Source organism: Callithrix jacchus, chromosome 8, assembly GCF_049354715.1.
Source record: "Callithrix jacchus isolate 240 chromosome 8, calJac240_pri, whole genome shotgun sequence".
Classification (NCBI taxonomy): Eukaryota; Metazoa; Chordata; class Mammalia; order Primates; family Cebidae; genus Callithrix; species Callithrix jacchus.
Genome location: NC_133509.1, coordinates 55,581,037 through 55,595,273, shown reverse-complemented (window position 1 = coordinate 55,595,273; position 14,237 = coordinate 55,581,037). Strand labels below are relative to the sequence as shown.

Genomic DNA, 14,237 nt, shown 5'->3' with positions numbered 1-14,237 from the left:
GCCCTGTGTCTGTCTGGCTACCCATGTTCTGTTCCCCTCCTTGGGCCCTCTGCCCAGGAAACAGTCACCTCTTCAGACACTTAGTTATCACCCAAAGAGTTTGACAAGAAATGCAGAATATTGGGTTTACCCCCAGGTTTCGATGCAGCAGCTCTGGTGGGGAACAAGAATTAGCATTCAACAAGTAGCCAAGCAGGTTCTCATCCACTGTGGCCTGAGGACCTCATTTTGAGAACTGCTGGACTGAGCTGGATCCCAGTTTGTCTACAGCCAGTTCAGCCTCAAGGAGTAGGTGTAACGTGGGAGAAGGAGCTTCAGAGAGTGTGTGGACCCTCTGGGAGCCACTGTGGAGGAGGCACATTCTCCCAGGCTCATACACAGTCAGCTCTGGGCCTGGGAGGGGTAGAGGGGGCCTTCCCGTCTTGGTTTTATTTTCTTTTCTGTGTTCTAGTTAAGGGCTGGATGAGGGAAACTGCTCAAGTTATTTATCACCTTAATCAGAGGACTACTCTAGCTCCTTGGAGGCAAAGTCTGCGTAAATACATTTAATATAACAATAGTATTATAATAGTAATTACATATATAAAGTCTACAGTTCCCCTGTCACACCCTCCTATTATTGTTTGCATAGTTCCATTTCCTGTGGCATCTCAGAATGGAGTCACCAGGAACTCCAGTTGACCTGGCAGAGATGATTCTTCTCAGGGAAAGTCAGGGGATGAGAAAAAAGAACATGGGCTACCAGAGAGGGCTGGCATGGGAGTGATGTCCTGGATTCAGTGGCCCAGGATGGGAAAGCACCAGAAGAGGGGTAACTTTCCCACCTCCAGGGCATGAAGGCAAGCAATGTTGCTGCTCTGGCTCCTGCAGGAGAAGGCACCAAGCTAGGGAGACTAGAGAGAGTGGTGGCAGGGCAATGCTCTGGTCCTTAGACCTTCCTGTGTCCAGGAAGCAGAGGGAAGAAATTCAGCAATCTCCCAGTGCTCCATTATGCCCCACTGCCATCCCAGCCCAAAGTGTGCTGAGAGGAGAAGCTGCAGGCAAGTTCTGGATTTTCTCTAGAAGCCAGGAGAGAAGAAGGAGATGAGTTGGGAGAGGGAATAAGCTGACTCCCATGTAGCTCGGGAGAGGAAGAAAGGTACATGCAAGAGGGAAGGAGTGTTGGCTGTGGTAGAAATTAGGGATGCTGACTCACCCAGGTCACAGAGGCGTGGTGGGGTCACTTAGGGCTCGAGCATGACTCTGGGGGAAGAGAAACTACAGTTAATTTAGGGATATACTTCCTGCCTCTCCTTTTTCCTCCCTCCATCCCTCCCCACCAGCCTGTCAATTCACCTCTCTTTCCTCCCCAGAGTCCTTGAATAGCAAAAGTAAATTTGCTATTTACTTTTTTTTTTTTTCAGAGGCAGGGGATCGCTGTCACCCACACTGGAGTGCAGTGGCACAAACAGCTCACTGAAGTCTCAGCTTCCCGGGCTCAAGAGATCCTCCTGCTTCAGCCTCCCAAGTAGCTGGGACTATAGGTGTGCACCCCTCAAAAGTCCAGCTAATTTAAAAAATTATTATTATTATTTTTTGAGATGGAGTTTTGCTCTTGTTACCCAGGCTGGAGTGCAATGGCACGATCTCGGCTCACCGCAACCTCTGCCTCCTGGGTTCAGGCAATTCTCCTGCCTCAGCCTCCTGAGTAGCTGGGATTACAGGCATGCGCCACCATGCCCAGCTAATTTTTTGTATATTTAGTAGAGACGGGGTTTCACCATGTTGACCAGGATGGTCTCGATCTCTTGACCTCGTGATCCACCTGCCTCGGCCTCCCAAAGTGCTGGGATTACAGGCTTGAGCCACCGCGCCCGGCCTAAAATTATTATTATTATAATTTTTTAGAGACGGGATCTCACTACATTGCCCAGGCTGGTCTTGAACTCCTAGGCTCAAGTGATCCTCCCGCCTCAACCTCTGAAAGTCTGAGATTACAGGTATGAGCCACCTCACCTGGCATGAGTTTTGTTATGTTAATCCAAGTCCAAGCCAGGCCATTGGCATTCTTCCCTTCCCATCCACTCTAGCACTATACTCCTTGTTCAAGATTCCTTTTAACCTATGACCTTGATGCCTCTTAGTCAGGCCCCGGGAAGAGGAGAAAGGTAGACAAGATAACAAATCCAGTCTGTAGCGTCAGCTGGGAGCACAAGTTCAGTTCCCCCCACCCCCGCTCAGACTGAATGATCAGAAAAGCCCACCCAGAAAGCCACCAAAGAGATCACCCCATTCCCAGCCTCACTGTAGGAACTTACCTGCCGGGATAGCCCTAAGATCCCTCCACTGGCCAGGGTGGGAGTGCTGCTCCCAGGGTGGGAGGGTTGCAGGCTGGGGCTGTTTCTTGGTCCTGGGGACACATCTCCAGAAGAGTCAAGTGTTTCTGGGGCTGAAGGGGAAGCTAGGGTGAGAACAGAGTATAGAATCCCTCCAGATTACCTTAAGCAACGAAGCTGCTCCATCAGGGAAGAAAAAGCTCCATAGCAACAGGAAGCTGTGAGTCACCACAGCAATCCAGTTGCAAGGGAACCCCCTACCAAGAGGCAGGAAATTGTCAGCAGCATCATTAGAGCAACCAGGGAAGAAGCAACAGGAAACTATAAGGATTGCCGTGGTGAACCAGGAGGGTGTAACAGGAAGCTGAGGCAGTTTCCATAGAAACCCAAGGAGAGCTAGAGAGAGGTACAGAGGAAGTGCTTCTTAGCAACAGGCTGTTGTAAGCATCACCCTAGCAACCAGAGGCTCTTTTAGCAGTGGGGAAGCTGTACATAGTTGTCATGGCAACTGGGCTACTTGGCTAGAGAAAAGAATTGCTCAGCAGCAAGCAGCCTGAACATCACCACCATGACCAAGCTGTTGGGAGCCACCCCTTGAGAGGTGCCTCACCCAGGGAAATTTGCTTGACGTCCAGATCCCAGGCCTCCTCCTCGACGCGGGCAGGCAGGGAGCAGGCTCCCGGAGAAAGGCCGGGAAGGGAGGGGCCGGCATGCTCAAAGGATGACACGGCCACGGAGGCCCGAGTGCGGGCGGCTGCAGAGAGTGGGGAGTTGGGGGTGGGGTGCTGGTGTGGGAAAGCCCTCTTGGCTCCCTGGAATGACCCTCAGTCTCATAGAGGGCCTCCCAGTCAGTCCCACCGATTTGGGGACGAGATGCCCTTCCTAACTTTCCACCACACCTCCCCTTTGTATCCTCATTGTCAAGGTCTTCATTCCTGGGGACCACCCCCCAGCACCCTGGCCCTCACCTCTTCCAGTGAGCAGGGCACTCAGCGTCCGCTCCCCAAGAGCTTTGATGTCCAGGAAGGGTTTATTCCCAATGCCCATGGAGACCATCTGCTGCACTCGGAGCTCTGGGGAACAGGGACACTTGTTACCAACTTCTTCCCGCCCCTCCCACTAGCTCTAGCATGTCACGGTTGACTCTTTTTTCTTTTCTTCTTCCTAACCCTCATTCCTCCCTCTCATTCCTCTGGTGTCTCTTGTTACTCCTTCTGTTGACTACCACAACATGGATGGTGATGATGGTATGACTTCCTCTTCAGATATCTGGCTCTTCTAAGTATGTTGCATCTTGCCCATTTGGCATCTAGCCGCCTGATTTCTACTCTGCGTCTTGGGTGTTAAGAGCAAACAAAAACTCACATTTGTACATACCTTTACAGTTTACAAGGTGCTTCCATATAGCTCACCTTACTTAATCATTCCTGTTACACTATTTCATTTTCAGATGAGTGGAATGAAGTTCAGAAAATTAAAACCAAGGTGAAACCCAGCAAAAAACAAAAAATAAACAAAAAACTAGTCCAGGTCACACAGCAGTTATTAAATCCAAGTGAGCGGTTTCTCACCTTCTTTTCCAAGCCATTTTCTTTATTATTATTAATATTATTTTTATATTATTATTATTTTCTGTCACCCAGGCTGGAAGACAATAGCGAGATCTCGGCTCACTGCAACCTCCGCCTCCCACGTTCAAGCGATTCTCCTGCCTCAGCTTCTGGAGTAGCTGGGATTACAGGGACCCGCCACTATGCCAGGCTAATTTTTGTATTTTTAGTAGAGATGAGGTTTCTCCATGTTGGTCAGGCTGGTCTCGAACTCACAACCTCAGGTGATCCGCCTATCTCGGCCTCCCAAAGTGCTGGGATTACAGGCATGAGCCACCACTCTCAGCCAAAAATTAAAAAAAAAAAAAAAATTCTTTAAAGACAGGGTCTTGCTCTGTCACCCAGGCCATGCCCCTTGTGCACACGACCACCAAAACCACAACTTGAAGCAGAGTCTGCTGTTTCATCCAGGCTCAAGTGCAGTGGCACCATCATAGCTCATTGTAGCCTTGAACATTTGGACTCAAGTGATCCTCCTACCTCACCCCTCAAATAGCTAGGAGTAGAGGCACACACCGCCATGCCCAGTTAATTTTAAAATTTTTTGTAGAAACGGGGTCTCACTATGTGCACAGGCTGCTCTTGCCTGGCCTCAAGAAATCCTCCCACCTTGGCCTCCCAAACTGTGCTGGGATTACAGGCATAAGCCACTGCTGCACCCAGCCCCTACTTCCTCTTCCTTCCCTGAAATTTTCCAGCTTTCTCTTTCTTTTAGGTATATCTTAGGCTCATTTCTACCTCAGTAATCTCTCTCAAGCCAGATCTTGAATCTTATTATAAACTATTCTTTCTTCACCCTCTTCACTGTTTTCCCAAGCAGTCTGCACACTCTCCAGAAAACTTCCTGCTATAACCCTGACTCCAAGCACCCCCTCCCTCAGCTCTCCAGTACCCTTGTTGTGGGCTGCCTGTCTCCACAGCAGCTGGGCAATAGAACTTGTCCACTTGAGTTTGATCTCCGGTGAGGATGCCTGCAGAGTGTATGCCTCTCGTGCACGCCGCCGCCGAAACCACAACTCAAAGCAGAGTCCGCTGTCCCCGATGTTTTCTGTCAGTCCCATGTCAGCAGTCTGAGGACGAGCAGAGGGCAGCGGGTGAAGACAGAGCGAGTTCTGGCTGGGTGGCCCTACAAGGCAAGCACTGGGCTTTGCCTGGCATCTGATAGATGTGCAGTAAACGTTTGCTCAATCCCTATCATGTGCTGAGGGCTCTACATTTAGTCTTTGTAACAACCATAATTTACAGAAGGGGAAACAAGACCCAGAAACATGAAGCAACTTGCACAAAGTCTTCTCACAGCTTATTAAAGCCGAAATGGGACCCAGTGTCTATGTTATTCCAAAGCCAGCCTTTTCTTCTCTGCGATAATCCCTGCTGAAGAACTGGAACTAGTGCGATGGGTCCAAAGTCTACAAACCCTTAGAATCCATCCCACACTGCCTGATCCAGAACCACATGTTGCATAAATGTTTATCTGGATATCAAGGCTGTTTCCCTAAAGCAAGGCTTCCCTCTTCTTGGATTCTTTAGTCCAAGTATAGTGTGCTTTCTCCTCATGCCCTAGCAACCATCCCTAATTCCAAAAGCATGTGTGTCCTTAGTGGGAAAGTTCCTCTTCCAGTCTGGTTTGGAATGTCTCCTAAGTTCTCCTTCATGAATGATAAGAAAAATCTCATGAGGTAGACCAATGACAGGGACTTCTAACATCCCCTGACACCCTAACTCGATGGTCAATTACAAGCCAAAGCCTATTCCAGATGATGCAGATTCTAAACCTGCGTTGGGTCTGAATTTCCAGAATATCCTGAGTTCTCAAGAAGAGAATGACTTCCTGTCACCTCCACCACCCACTCCAGGAATTGTACCTTAAAGGCCTGCTTGTAAACAAACATCTCTGACCCCCCTTCAGGGCCCTTGAGCTTGCTGAACAGGAGGAGATGCTCAAAGAGAAAGACATGGCGAAGGCACTTCTTTCGGCCACAGATGATAGTGAAGGGGTCTCGATGCAAGAGCTGTCCCTGCTCCTTCAGATCTATCTGGAGAAAGGAAAAGGAAAAGTGGTTGGCCCAGGGGTCCTTTGTTTGTATTTTACAGGGAGCAAAAATAGATTTATAGTGCAAGAGGCCTAATGTACTGGTTCACAGGCAGAGTCAGGAAGTCAGGGAAGCCCTCAACCTAGAGTCCATCCACTGGTCGCCATGCACAGCACACCTGGCCTAGCAGCATAGCCCTGTCTCTGAAGATGGGAAGGTGCATTGCACAGCAGGGTCTACAACCTCCTGTGGGGAAGGCTTTGCAAGCTGGGGATCCAGGAAGAGAATCAGCAAAGAACTGAAAGGGAAATAGGGCTATTCCAGAGGAGTATACAGGATTCCAACATGTTCTGGAACCTCAGGGCTGGAAAAAGACTAGGTAGAGGAGAATAAGGTATGTGTTGGGTGTTGAGATGCCGGAGAAAGTATAGGGTAGATGAGGAAAGATAACAATTAGGAAAGGAACGGGAGAGTACAAGGTGGATGTAGGAACATGGGGTATTGGGAGGACATAGCTTCTTTTATTTATGAATGAGAAAAACGAGGCCCAGTGAAGTTCAGTGACTCAATCAAGGCCACCCAGCTGGTTAGAAATTAGAGCCTGGGCCCTCTGACCTGGAGCCTGGTTCTCCTGTCACCAACCTACACGGCTTCTGAAGCCAGGGCTGGGCAGTTTGAGCAGGAGTGACTGGAACCAGGGCCTCACCTCACAGCCACGCACTGCCTCCACGGCCAGCAGGTCTCTGCCACGGGCCTCTTGTTCCCGGAGCAGCTGCACAGCAGCCCCAAGGGCCTGGCGCTCAGAACTCAGCTCAGGCCCAGCTTCTCTCAGGAGCTCCTCCAGGAGCCGCCCATACCGAGCCAGCTGTTCCAGGGGCTGCTGCAGGGCTCGGGGAAGGTAAGGGCCAGCTTCCATGGATCCCTAGGTTGAGGACATAGACAGGTATGAGGGGAGGGCTGGAGCCTCTGGGGCCCAAGCCCTCAGGGGTTGGGGGGTGGATGGGTGATACGCTAGGCTTTTGGGTATATATGAAGCCAAAAGTAAGGCAAAAACCCTTCTCCCTGGAAAGAAAGGTGGGGGCCTGCCGGCCAGCAATTATCATCTATATCTTAAAGGGAAATGGAAGAAGAATTGAAATAGTAATCCCCTGTACTCTCTAGCTTTGAACTTTTAAAGTCACTTGTACATCTTTTGATGTGAGCTTTTCTGATTCTCAGAGCTTCCCTGTGTGCTGACTATAGTGACTAATGCCCCCATTTACCAGATGTGGAAATAGAGGCCCAAAGGAATCAGGAGTCCTGCCTAGTCCCTCAGGTGGGCGGGATAGGAACCCAGCCTCACCAGTCCACTGCTTGCCCCACCCTTGGTAATTCTAGGAGATGATTGGTAGGTGATGTTCCTGGGAACGTCCAGGAAAGCTTTTTTTTTCTCTGAGGGATTTTGTTGGGTGGGTTTTTAGGTCTTCCTGGCCCTCTTCTTTTCTTCTGAAGGTTGGAGAAAGGGTTACCTTGGTGGAGGGGCTGAGCGCAGCCAGACCATTCTCCAGTTTGTGCCGGTGCTTCACGTACTGGGCGTAAAGGCTGAACTGGTCCCCCTGCACCAGTAAAGAACAGACAATGCATCCCTGGTTAGGCCCCTGCAGACAAAGCTCTCCCTTCCCCATCTCCATCCTCTCTGTATCCCAAAGGAGGATAAGTCACCAGGGAGTACTCAGCCTGCCAGGGAGTGAAGAGCTCCCCGTGGAGAGAGTATAGTCCCAGCAGCCCTTGACAGGAGGGACACAGAGGCTGGTAGAGGCAGAGGTGCCCACAGAACAGGGCTGGCCCCCAGGATCATGAGGGCAGTGGGTACTGAGAAGGAGGGACAGATGGATGAGGCTGGAGCAGAGAAGGCAGAGCACTTGGAAGAAGTTGAGGAGATCACTCACGTGGCGAAGGAAGCAGGCCCCAATGCGCAGGGGGTGGGTGGCGCAGCCCTGAAGCTCCCGCAGAAAGTGTGTCCGGTGGAAGCTGCGGAGCCTTTCCCGGGCACTCAGGGTGGCAGCCCAGGTGCCTCGAAGTTCAGGAGTCAGCTCAGGCCCAGGGGGTGGTACCGGCTCACTTAAGGTGGCCACGTAATCTTGTTCACAGGCAATCAGCTCAGACACCAGACGCTGCTGGGCACTGCAGGCACAAGAGGAGTGGCAGAGGAGGTGTCATCTGGGGCATGGGAGGGGCCGCTACCCTCAACAATGTCATCTTCTTTTCCTACGGGGCAGTTGGGTCTGCCTCTTGGGCACCAGTTGGGCTGGGATCTCACCTGACGCTTCGCTTGCGCTCCATCCGGGGGGTGCCTACTCCCCAGGGTCCGTCTGGCCCCCCGGCCCGGCCCAACAGCACATGTTCCCGAGGTGAGCACGTCCTGTCTACCACCTCAGTGCTGGTGACCTCCAGGCCTCGGATCAGCACAGCCCGTGGGGGCCTGCCCTCTGCTTTGGGAGCCAGCTCAGGGCCCTCCTCCTCATAGTCCTCTCCACATGGGGCCAGGGAGCAATGGGATGGGGCTGCCTGTGGCCCAGGGCTGCTGGGGAGCAGCAAGGAGCTGAGGCTGGGTGAGGGGCTGTGGGGGCCCCACTGGGCCCCTCCGCTGCTGGCACTGTCTGCTCGCCGTCGCCAATACCCCTGTGGGCTTGCCTCCTCTCCCAGGTGTTGCTGAATCCTCCTCTCCAGCTCTTGGCAGCGTGCCCGGCAGCGGCCCCACTCTCGAAGGGCTGCTGGGCTGCCCAGGTCCAGGGCCAGGGCCCGCATCTCCTGGAAGGTGCCAGCACTGGGCTCTGGGGCCCGCCTCAGGGCCAGTGCAGCCAGCATGGCCTCCCGACCCGGGCCAGCTCCTGCCAGCCGAGCAAAACCCTCATCCACCCATTCGTGTGCCTACAAAGTCAAAGGGGTTGGGGATGGGAGAGAAAGGGTAAGGCCCTGTGCTGCTCCCAAAGGATGCCCAAGAAGAGCCCGTGTCCTCCTGCCTGTGGCTTCCCAGTGCCCATCACCCTCCCCATTTTCTCACTGTTCCAGCGTCACTGCCTAACCATGTCACTAGGAGTTGGTATGGAGATGGAGGAGCCTATATAAAAGAATAGCCAGTACTTATACGAAGTATATGAGTGGCAGGCTCTGTGCTAACTGCTTTTATATATTGCCTGATGTAATCCCCATAGCAGCCTTGTGGGCCAGATCTATGGAGGCACAGTCAGGTTTAGTATCTTGTCCCAGGTCATTCAGCAAGGAGGTGGCAGAGCTAAGAGTCAAAACCAAGGAGATGGGCTCCTCAGTCTCTGCTTTTCACGCCTTTCCTCCAGGCAGAGGGGAAGTAAATAAATGGAAATGGTGGGCACAGAAGGAAAAGACTCTGCATGCACCTGCTGGAAGAAGCGCTGTAGCCTCAAGGCCCGGTGGAGGCCACTCTCAACCTGTTCCAGCCTCTGTTCAAAGATATCCAGCACCTTCTGGGAGGTGGCATTCTCCTCCAGAGCCAGGGCCTCCCGTGCCTGGGCCAGGCGCTCCTGCAGAAGGGAGGCTGTGCTCATACCTGGTCCTCACTCCCAGGTGGTCTCTGCCTACCTCCTCTCACCTGTCCTCCTGCCCTTTCTCACCTGGACCTCAGTGCTGAAGGCCCGGAATCGAAGCTCTGTCTCCTGCAGGGCAGACAGGGTATCCCCGGGCGCAGTAAAACTTGCCAGCTGCTCCTCCCCTGGGCCCGAGAGCCACTGCAATACCTGAGGCAGATGGGGTGGGAGGGCATGGGGCATGGAGTGGAAAGGCAAGGAAGGGCTGAGATCCAGAGTCAGCCCCACCACCGCAATCTGTAGAACCTTGAGCAAACTATTGCATCTCATCTGCAACATGTGAGTAACAACAGTGAATAGTAATAGCTTCCACAAAGGTCAAGTGAGAAACCGAGTAAGAAATCTTCAGTAACGTGCCACATGAGAGGGAAGCTGGGCTGATGGGAAGTACTGAGGGAGGTGAGGTGAGTCAAAGTTTCAGGACTATGCCTGAGGGTGAAGTACATCAAACTGGGGTGAACCAAAGGGAGGATGAGGGTCCTATGGATGACTGAGGCCGTTCAGCAAACCTTGGCAACTGCTGGGCAAGGGTCCCAGGGACCAGGTCTGGAGGAACAGCACAGAATCAGTGTGTGTGTGTGGGGGTGGTGGTGGTGGTGTGTGTGTTTGTGTGTGTGTGTCTGTCTTTAGTTGCCTATTATGGGCCATAAGAACTCTCATGCTGGTTCTGAGATGTTTGACCAAAAAGGGATGGTAATGTTTTCCTCTGAAGAAAGGCTGGAAGCTGGGGGTGGGACAGCCTGAGGATGAGAAGTCTGAGACTATTTGTAACAGCCAGTGCCAATAATAACAACCACCTTTATAGTCCTTTGCTAAACTCATTTGATCTTTCTAACCACCTTGTCAGCAGATTGTTATCATCCCCATTCTATAGATGAGGACTTGGGAACTCAGAGAAGCTTTATGACTTGTCCAACATCTTACATAGGGCAGAACTAGAACTCAAGCTGAGTACTTTAGACTCCAAACTTCATTTTTAAACAGTTGGAGAAACAGCTAATAAGCAAGTAAGCAAATGGGAGGAGATGCAACCCACCTCTAGGATATTGGCTTAGAGGAAGCCAATATGAAGGAATCCCAGGAAACAGAAAGTCTTGGCCCCCACTTTAGCACTGGCCCTGCGATGACCTTTCCCTTGATGCCCACATGTAAGTCCATGAAGTGTTCACTCACCATGCTTGGGGCTAAGGAGGAACAATGAGATTTCAAAGCCCCCTCTGCCCCACATGGTAGGGTGAGAGCAAATCTGTATGAGGCTCTTAACCTCAGGCAAGAAGAATCAAGGTTCAAAGAAGCCAGCCTTATTCCTGAATTTTCCCCACGAAGAGGCCTGTATTTGCTCTCTCCTAAGGTGGAGGGAGGTGGGACCTTTCCGGCCTCAGGTCTGAGGGATGATATTGCGTAAGGAGTTAAGGGTGCCTGTGTGGCAGTATAACTAATGACCTGGTACCAATAGACATTTATTATTTTTCAGCCAAGGAGGTAGGCACTCCAGAATCAATTGGCTCTTTTCAGAATCCCCTACGGCATCTGAGCATCTCTCACAATCTCTTAGCATCTTCAATCAAGCATAATATACAGAGGGGACGGGGAGCTCTGGCTTCTTTTCTTTACTGGTGCTACAATACTCCCACCCTCTTGCTGAATCTCACAATTTTCCATGACCAAGCTCCAACAGAGGTGAGGAGAGAGGGAGGGGCATTCAACCAAGCCAGGAAAGGAGAACATCATCAACTATAAACACCAATGGGAAAGGTGCTGGGGGCCACGCTCCCAGGCTGAGTAAGAGGGATATGGGGGTTCTGGCTCACCTGCTGGAGTCGCCGCAGGCATTGCCGCTGCTCTTGCTGCTGCACGTGCAGGTTGGAGAGGCGTACGAGCTGGTGAATGGCCTCGTCCACTTCCTGATACAGCGTGGCTGGGCCTTGGCCCTCCAGCCTGGGGAAGGAGAAGGGAAGAATGAATCACTGCCCTTGTTGAGCCCCTCCATTCTGTCCTCCCAACCCTCCGAGGGATGCAAACATGAGAGGTTGCATAGCAGCATGGATCAAAAGCACAGGCTGGACCCCACTGCTCTGGTTTGAATCCTGACTCTTTACTGACTGATGTTGGCCAAGACAGTTAACACTTCTGATCCTCCAAATCCTCATTTGTAATGGTAAATGGTGCAGAAGGATGTTGAGAGGGTTATGAGATAGCAAGTGTAAAAGCATGGTATCTTGCCCAAATACATGCACAGTAAGAATGGTCTGGCAGCTAAGGTTTGTTGGCAGCCGTTGGCTGTGTCTCCACCTCCCACTTCAACCTGCCTCCACACACCCATCCCTCATACTTGCTGCTGTGAGTGGAGCGCAGCCTCATCAGGATGGCCCCCCCATCCCTCTGCAGTGCCGTCAGCCGGGGATCTGCCAGCACCTTCTGCAGGGGCTTGGGCATTCCCACTGCCTCCTGGGGATAGGGAGCAGTTGCCAGTTGGGGTTCCACCAGAGTGTCTCCACTCCAGCCCCATCCCAATCCCATCCCCCGCTGTCCCATTTCATTTCATACCTCTCCCTCTGGCTCTGCTGCTCCCTCCAGCTCCTCAATGGCCTGCCGTACTGAGTTCAGCACACCTTGGCACAGGTGGCATAGCCTTACCACTTCCTGAAACCCACATGCAGGGATGGAGTTGAGGATCAGAGTTTAAGAAGGACCCTAAGCCCTAGGGTTGGGGTGAGGTAGCCCTAGAGACTTTTATGGAGGCAATGCTGAATTCAGTTCTTGACTTTGTTGCTTACTATGATGTATGATATTGGGCAGGTCCAGAAACCTTCCTGAACTTCCAAGTTCAGAACCTTCCTCAACTGTAAAGTCAGGATAAGCCAGGCTTCTGTGATTTTTAAGGAGATGATGCCAGCTCAGCAACTGGCATGACATTGTACAGTTTGGGAACTGTGACCTTCCTTTCTCTCTGTCTTCACTGGGGCTTCACCCTGTCAAACCCCCTCTCTCTGCCTATTCATGTCTACTTCCCCTTTGACACTAATGGGGAAGCTTAGAGACCATCTACAGACCCCTCTTTTGTATTCAGCTCAGATCATGTTTATTTCTCTCTTCTTGAATACTCACAGCACTTATATTTAGAATCACATAAGTGCTGGAAGGACCTTTAGCAATTATACTATAATTGCTACACTTTGCTGATGAGGATCCTGAGGGCTAGATGTTGGTGCAAGGAGCAGGTACAGAAAGGGCACTATTTCTGCAAGTGAGGTAAAGTAATTTGGAACAACAACCAGCCTTTTGACTCTCAGTGCTTCCCAGAAACCCAATGACACTATCTTGCACCCTTCTTCACTTGTTTCATGATTTATCTCGTACCAAAGCAAAGGACTACTTAATGTCATATTAAGAATATATTTGGCTGGGTACGGTAGCCCACGCCTGTAATCATAGCACTTTGGCAGGGTGAGACAGGCAGATCACTTGAGTCCAGGCGTTTGAGATCAGCCTGGGCAACACGGCAAAACCCCGTCTCTTCAAAAAATACAAAAATTAGCTGGGTGTGGTGGCATGTGCCTGCAGCCCCAGCTACTCAGGAGGTTGATATGAGAGGATTGCTTGAGCTTGGGGGGTCGAGGCTGCACAATAACATGCACTCCAGCCTGGGCAGCAGAGTGAGACTATCTAAAAATAATAATAATAATTTGTTTAACATACTCCTTCCATCTCCCCAGTAGACCATGGCACAGTGCACATATTTTCCTCATGATTTGGAATCCACAAATACTTGTTGAATGGAATGGAATGGAAACCACTTTTTTGCAACCCCATGGTATGTCCTTGATCTGGCCACTTTCCTAGAATGTCTTCAGCTGGGTCATTCATGGCTCCCAGCATGCTAGGTGGTAGAGGGGAAGCTTACCTGATGTACCTCTACCCAGTGACTGGGAGAGGGGTTCCTGTGACCTCCTAATTCCCACTGCAGCTCCTCTGGCTTGGCCACTCTTTTCAGATCGTTCTCTGACAGCACCTCAGCACCCTGCAGAGGGTAAGGCAGGGGGTTTCTTCCTGGGCACCCAAGGACTCAGAAACCAGCCTGGAGCTCCAGGCAACCTTATCTCCTCTCTCCACTACTGATGGGAAACTAGGTGGGAATGAAGGGCTCAAACCTGAAATCCACAGAGTTCAGTTGGAGGGTCATCATGAGTGAGAATCAGCAGTCGCTGAAGGAGGGGAGGATCTCCTGAGTCCTAAGGGCAGAGAAGAAAAACCCTAAACTGGGCAACTGGGTGTCCTGGACTGGCCACTAGTGAAGAGTTAGGATTTAGGGGAACTGCCTGTTCAAGGTGTGGTTACCTGAAGTTGGCTCAAGACAGGAAGGAGTGCTGGAGGCAGTGGAGGTGCCTGGCGAAGGTCCAGTAGGATGGACAGCCCCAGTATCTGTAGATCAGGCCTGTGGGGGCAGGAAGAGCCAAGAAGGCTGCTGTGTGTGTGTTTGGGGAATAGCAGATAAGGCAAGGCAGATATACAGGGTCTGTTTTCAGTTAATAGTCCTCAGGAGAAATTAGTAGCTGGTACATTTGGGAAGAAATGGGCAAAGGGCCAAATTCTGGGATGTGTGTACAAGAAGTGACCTAGCAGTCGGGAGTCTATATTCATATGGCTACTAGGTCAAGGGATTAAGGTCTGGAAAGT

General features: G+C 51.4%; 1 protein-coding gene across 13 annotated transcripts in view; it reads right to left on the bottom strand.

The window, feature by feature from the left end:
• Positions 1–530: 530 nt before the first annotated feature.
• Positions 531–14,237, bottom strand: part of ARHGEF40 (Rho guanine nucleotide exchange factor 40) — a 19,516-nt gene continuing 5,809 nt past the window's right edge. For 4 of the 13 annotated variants that reach the window (XM_078334465.1, XM_017976964.4, XM_078334467.1 and 1 more), the window contains 19 exons: positions 13,899–13,995; positions 13,712–13,792; positions 13,465–13,581; positions 12,108–12,203; positions 11,893–12,008; positions 11,372–11,498; positions 9,588–9,710; positions 9,354–9,497; positions 8,258–8,868; positions 7,887–8,121; positions 7,467–7,553; positions 6,665–6,880; positions 5,791–5,961; positions 4,818–4,995; positions 3,284–3,388; positions 2,926–3,069; positions 2,298–2,428; positions 1,196–1,242; positions 531–1,058 (listed from right to left, as the gene is read on the bottom strand). In XM_078334465.1, coding sequence (XP_078190591.1) covers positions 1,201–1,242; positions 2,298–2,428; positions 2,926–3,069; positions 3,284–3,388; positions 4,818–4,995; positions 5,791–5,961; positions 6,665–6,880; positions 7,467–7,553; positions 7,887–8,121; positions 8,258–8,868; positions 9,354–9,497; positions 9,588–9,710; positions 11,372–11,498; positions 11,893–12,008; positions 12,108–12,203; positions 13,465–13,581; positions 13,712–13,792; positions 13,899–13,995 — 2,821 coding nt within the window. In that variant the 3' untranslated portion in view covers positions 531–1,058; positions 1,196–1,200. Of the gene's footprint in view, positions 1,059–1,195; positions 1,243–1,995; positions 2,119–2,297; positions 2,441–2,925; positions 3,070–3,283; positions 3,389–4,817; positions 4,996–5,790; positions 5,962–6,664; positions 6,881–7,466; positions 7,554–7,886; positions 8,122–8,257; positions 8,869–9,353; positions 9,498–9,587; positions 9,711–11,371; positions 11,499–11,892; positions 12,009–12,107; positions 12,204–13,464; positions 13,582–13,711; positions 13,793–13,898; positions 13,996–14,237 lie in introns of all 13 variants that reach the window. The other 9 variants (XR_008474345.2, XR_008474341.2, XR_008474344.2 and 6 more) reach the window with 5 other exon arrangements.